The following is a 6,422-nucleotide window of genomic DNA, read 5'->3' on the forward strand; positions in this document are numbered from 1 at the left end:
GTGTATCTGCCTCTAAGTTAACAGTAAAGAGAAGACTCCATGAAAGTAAATACAAAGGGTTCACATCTAGATGCAAACCATTCATCAATTCCAAAAATAGACAGGCCAGAGTTAAATTTGCTGAAAAACACCTCATGAAGCCAGCTCAGTTCTGGAAAAGTATTCTATGGACAGATGAGACAAAGATCAACCTGTACCAGAATGATGGGAAGAAAAAAGTGTGGAGAAGAAAGGGAACGGCACATGATCCAAGGCACACCACATCCTCTGTAAAACATGGTGGAGGCAACGTGATGGCATGGGCATGCATGGCTTTCAATGGCACTGGGTCACTTGTTTTTATTGATGACATAACAGCAGACAAGAGTAGCCGGATGAATTCTGAAGTGTACCGGGATATACTTTCAGCCCAGATTCAGCCAAATGCCGAAAAGTTGATCGGACGGCGCTTCATAGTACAGATGGACAATGACCCCAAGCATACAGCCAAAGCTACCCAGGAGTTCATGAGTGCAAAAAAGTGGAACATTCTGCAATGGCCAAGTCAATCACCAGATCTTAACCCAATTGAGCATGCATTTCACTTGCTCAAATCCAGACTTAAGACGGAAAGACCCACAAACAAGCAAGACCTTTAGGCTGCGGCTGTAAAGGCCTGGCAAAGCATTAAGAAGGAGGAAACCCAGCGTTTGGTGATGTCCATGGGTTCCAGACTTAAGGCAGTGATTGCCTCCAAAGGATTCGCAACAAAATATTGAAAATAAAAATATTTTGTTTGGGTTTGGTTTATTTGTCCAATTACTTTTGACCTCCTAAAATGTGGAGTGTTTGTAAAGAAATGTGACAATTCCTACAATTTCTATCAGATATTTTTGTTCAAACCTTCAAATTAAACGTTACAATCTGCACTTGAATTCTGTTGTAGAGGTTTCATTTCAAATCCAATGTGGTGGCATGCAGAGCCCAACTCGCCAAAATTGTGTCACTGTCCAAAGATTTCTGGACCTAACTGTATGGGAGATTTTATAAAGGTATTTGTCGGGTCTACAAGGGGGGGGATCAGGGGGTAACGTGCACCTTTATAGAATGCAGCACGGGCGCTCCTTAAGGTGCTAGTTTTAGTTTTGAAGGCCATAATCTGGTGACAGGTTCCCTTTAACATAATAGATCGGATTTTCTTGCAGAGAGAATAAACACTTTTCTCACCCCGGTCTTATAATGCCTTTTTGCAGACAGTTTTTTGGAGTAGGTTGCTCTGATCATCTACCCAGGGATGCCGGTCATGTGGTCACTGGACGGAGCTGACCTAATAATGCATCTATTTATTCACGGCTGACTTTTCTCCGGGTGCCATCATTTATTACAGATATTTTGGGCAATGTGCTCCGCCGAGGACTTACCAAACATGATGCAATAAACGGAGTCTGAGTTGATCTGCTCTTGGTTTATGTCGGCAGGGTACACCTTCACATAGCCGCCTCCACAGTCAATCGCTTGCTCGTGTTTAACAGTGAATTGTATCACTAATGTCTGATTATCATTGCTGATCGGCTCAAACCGCGCAGACAGAGCATAATACTTCCAGTCTTGGGTAGTCTGAATACCTAAAGACGCAGAAGCAAGAATTAGGATGTGGAATGCTTGAAGGCGTTTGTCTTCAGGGAATTAACTATAAAGCCGGTTTTTGTGTTATGTGTAATTTGGATTTGGGCAATGCTTATAATTTTGTTTATATTATTATCCTTACTGCTCTCAGCTTAGGTGGCAAAAACCTGCTGACAGATTGCCTTTAAGTAAATGACTGACTCTTAGAAATTACACGGCATAGTTTAGTTTCCGTACCTTTGTCTTTTTCTGGATCGCCAAAGAATTTACCAGATGTCAGTTGCCATTTTCCATAGTCTGATTTATTCTTGGATTCAACCCATCTTTTTTGCCATTCATCTAAATACAAGGTACAGATAACTCATATCACCACATTGCAGGTGTTTTGGTTTTTTGTTGTTGTTGTCTTTTTAAATAATGAGAATGCACTTTATTAAACTGATGTCTACAATCGCTTAAAACCCCTGGTGATCTGCTGGCACCCTCGACTTTAAGGAGTAATTGTTGTTTTCATTTTTATTTCGGAAATCAATAGTACATATGAAAATAAGCAATTCTGTAATAAATCTTATGAGAGAAATATGCTTCTTTCTCCGCTTGGATTAATTTTTCACTCTCAATTCATAGGTAAATTCTGTATTCAGTGAAGACAGATGTTCACATTATTGTGATAGGAGATGAGAGTTGCTGCTTTTAAACATCTATGGAGATGAGAGGAGGGAGACAGACACTCTGCTGCAAGTTCTGAAACGACAGATCATGTTTTCCATAGAACTTTATGAGAACTCCTATCTCAGTAATGGAGAAATTTGTATCCACTGAAGACACATTTTACCTGTGAATTGTTTTAGAATAATTGACCAGTCCAGGAGGAAAAAAAAGCAGACGGTGACACTTTAAGATCATTGTTGTCACAGATACATGCTACCAGTAAAACCAGTTAGGTTGTAGCTTTAGATGTGGATGGAAACTTTACATACATTTAATGTATGAGAACAATAACATGGTTTGCTTTAGTGCCTCAATTTTTTTAAATGGAGAAATCTATAAAGTCAGGCATGTGCAGTAGCTTCCATAGACTTCTATTGGCTCCAATGACCTTGTACAGACCAAAGACTTCTATTACAAGTTGAGCAGTCACAGTAGCATCCATGGACTTCCATGTGCTTCACTAATTTCAATGAAGCCCATAGAAATCTATGAGAAGTCAAATGTCAGCAGTGACAAACAGTTATGGCTCATGCTCAGAATAGTACATAGATTATTCCAATTACATCAGGGGAGCCCATAGACATCTATGAGAAGCTGAGTGTGTGCAAACTGTTTCAGTACAATGTCAAAGGGAACCTGTCACCAGGTTTTACAATTATGAGCTGCGGCCACCATCAGTGAGCCCTTATACACCGCATTCCAGAATACCATATATAAGAGTCCAGGCGGCTGTGCAGAACGTAAAAAAATACTTTTATATTGCTCACCTAGGCGGCGCTCTGGTCTGAAAGGTATCGCTGCTCTCCGATCCGGGGACTCCTCTCTTCGGCGATCTCCCTCCTCCTTCTTCTGAGGCCTGTCTGCATGACGTGTCCAACGTCATCCACACTAGTCACCATTGAGGTCCTGTGCAGGTGCACTTTGATCTGCCCTGCTCTGGGCAGATCAAAGTATTGTAGTGCGCATGTGCGGACGGTCTGTAACTTTTCCTTGCACATGCGCAATACAGTACTTTGATCTGCCCTGAGTAGGCCAGATCAAAGTGCGCCTGCACAAGACATGTCATCCATACTGGGCTGGATACAAGGAGGACGGAGATCGCAGAAGAGAGGAGGTGCTGGAACGGAGAGCAGCGACACCCATCGGACCGGACCACCCGCAGGTGAGTATAATTGTGTTTTTTACGTTATACACAGCGGCCTGGGCTCTTATATACAGTATTCTGGAATGCTGTATACAAGAGCTCAGTGGTGGTGGCCGCAGGTTATAATCACCAAATCTGGTGACAGGTTCCCTTTAAGGAAGACGATGAACAGGATTGCACCCTCGAAAGCTTGCTATCTTTTCAGTTAGCCATTAAAAGGTATCAACCACTGAGGACTCTCAGTTTTTTTAAACTTTTTTTTTAATTTTCCCCAGAACAACCATAATATCTTACCCCCATCTTCAAACTGCTCTCGAAAATATATAATGGGTTCTGTGGAAGCTGCCAGGACACAAGCTGTTAGGAGCAGACACCACTTCATATTTGTAGAGATTTGCAATAAATGATCCTGGGAAGAAACACAAAACTGACACATAAGTTCAATATCCTGTTCACCACATAGAGCAGCGGCATCTGCTGCTTTAGGCCACTTAAAATTGCAACGTTTTGCAACAATCAGGTTAAAATTGCCACTTCCAGTGATTAAGTAGCATAGGGAATGTGTGGAAAATCTGCTACATCAAGCCTATGCTCATACATTGCATTTGTGGCATTTTTTTGGCTGCAATCAGGTTAATATTGCAACATTTTGGCTAAGTGTACATGTGGCTTTTTTTTTGCGCTTTTTTCATGCATTTTCCTTGCTTATTTTGATCAATAAAAGCAAGTAAAATGCACCCCAGCAAAGTCTATGAGAATCATGACATACTGTGCGCACGCTGCTTCTTTTTTCCTTGCAGATTTTGTTGCTGAAAAAAGAAGCAGCGTGTCAATTGTTTCTGCATTTTTTTTTCTGCGTTTCTGGACTGTACAGTTCGCTTCACGCACCGTGCATACAGCATGGTGTGTGAGGCTCTCCTTAGCTCAGTAACTCGGGGTTGTCATGGTGAGGTCCCAGGGTTAAACTGCCGGGAGAGGAGTCGGCACCACTCTTAGCCTGGTCCTGGCTGTAACATCAGCTGGAGACACAGCGGCAATTGCGGGGGTACAGCACCTGAACCCCTGCAATGCTTGTAAAAAAAGTCCACGGTTATTAAATAATCCATAGTACATATAGATATATATTTTTGCTGATAAGTATAACCGTGTGAAATTGTGGTTAAGCATTGCATCATGCAAGGCCGAACTTCATTAGATGGACACTACAAGTTGCAACTAAAACATATAGATACCTCATCATGTGACACACGGGGGGCTGACTTCACTGGAGGGTCGTCTCTAAAGCAACACGTGTCAGAGCTGCAGCGAGATTCCCTATGCTAGGCCGGCTTCTCACTTGCGATTTTCTCGCAGTAGTGCAATGTGAGAAATTCTCGCATTGCACTTGGACACGTTAAGCAATGAGGCAGCTCCCATCTGCTATTGTTTTTCTCAGTCCAAATCGCACTGAGAAAAAAATCGCAGCATGCTGAGTTTGGCTGGAAACACACTTATGCGTGAAAAATCGGTCCGACTTGCATGAAAAATAGTCGGCCGATTTTAGTTCGCTAGTAATCAGTGTGCAGTCAGTATGCAGTCAGTGAGCAATCAGTTTTTACCCTCAGCAGCTGCTACTCATGTAATGTTATGTACAGAAGCATTTACATTGTTCTCTGCTACATGCGTGAAATCTATTGTGAAACTCGCATGTCACTAGGATGGTCCGTATGCACCCATAGACTTGTATTGGAGACACTTGTGCGAGAAACAAAAATGCAGCATGGTGCGATTTTTTTTCTCAGTCCGATTTGGACTGAGAAAAAAATCGCAGATGGGAGCTGCCTCATTGAATAACATGGGTCAAAGTGCAATGCGAGAATTTCTCGCATTGCACTACTGCGGGAAAATCGCAAGTGAGAAGCCGGCCTTTTGGTGAGTTTCTCGCACGAGTCTCTCCAATGCTAGTCTATGGGTGCATACGGACCATCCTAGTGACATGCGTTTTTCACAATAAATTTCACGAATGTAGCAGAGAACAATGTAAATGCTTCTGTACATAACAGTACATGAATAGCAGCTGCTGAGGGTAAAAACTGATTGCTCACTGACAGCATACTGACAGCATACTGACTGCACACTGATGACTAGTGAACTAAAAGCGGCAGACTTTTTTTCATGCAAGTCGGACCGATTTTACACGCATAAGTGTGTTTCCAGCCTTATACATATACTAGGCCTCCAGGATGACATTATGGCCTACGCCAGGGGTCCCCAAACTAGGGCCCGCAGGCCGCATCCGGCCCCCCGGAGGCCATTTACCCGGCCCATGTCACATTTTCCTTGTGTTATTTCAATTGGAAGCGCAGAGGCGCTTACAATTGAAATAACCCGCCGAGCGCTACATGGGAAGTCTCGTTCCTGTGTAGACCCTTGGCGCTCGTCATCCGGACCTAGAATGATTGTCATGACGCACGACGTGCTCATCTAGGCCTTACAGGTGAAGACAGAGGAGCCGGGACCACAGTGCGGGAGCGGCTGCAGTGCAAGGTAAAGTCTATTTTCACTTTTTTTTACTGGGCATGGAGGAGGATAAGAGAGCTGGATCTATATGGGGGATCGATGGGACATATATGGGGGAGACCTGGACATATATGGGGGAGAGACCTGGCCCTATATGAGGGAGACTGCATGGGACCTATATGGGGGGAGAGACCTGGCCCTATATGAGGGAGACTGAATGGGACCTATATGGGGGGAGAGACCTGGCCCTATATGAGGGAGACTGCATGGGACCTATATGGGGGAGAGCTGGACATATATTGGGGAGAGACCTGGCCCTATATGAGGGAGACTGCATGGGACCTATATGGGGGAGACTGCATGGGACCTATATGGGGGAAAGAGCTGGACCTATTTGTTGGGAGAGAGAAGCACATTTCAGAGGTGCACTGTGCTGTATTTGGGGAGTACAGTGTATGTAAGT

General features: G+C 43.6%; 1 protein-coding gene across 1 annotated transcript in view; it reads right to left on the minus strand.

Annotated features, from left to right (window-relative positions):
• Positions 1-3,842, minus strand: part of LOC142249540 (calreticulin-like) — a 29,817-nt gene extending 25,975 nt beyond the window's left edge. Inside the window, exons 1-3 of the mRNA XM_075321206.1 lie at positions 3,755-3,842; positions 1,843-1,944; positions 1,401-1,604 (exon numbers count right to left, since the gene is read on the minus strand). Coding sequence (XP_075177321.1) covers positions 1,401-1,604; positions 1,843-1,944; positions 3,755-3,842 — 394 coding nt within the window. The remainder of the gene's footprint in view (positions 1-1,400; positions 1,605-1,842; positions 1,945-3,754) is intronic.
• Positions 3,843-6,422: the final 2,580 nt, after the last annotated feature.

The sequence above is a fragment of the Anomaloglossus baeobatrachus genome, chromosome 8, assembly GCF_048569485.1.
Source record: "Anomaloglossus baeobatrachus isolate aAnoBae1 chromosome 8, aAnoBae1.hap1, whole genome shotgun sequence".
NCBI lineage: Eukaryota > Metazoa > Chordata > Amphibia > Anura > Aromobatidae > Anomaloglossus > Anomaloglossus baeobatrachus.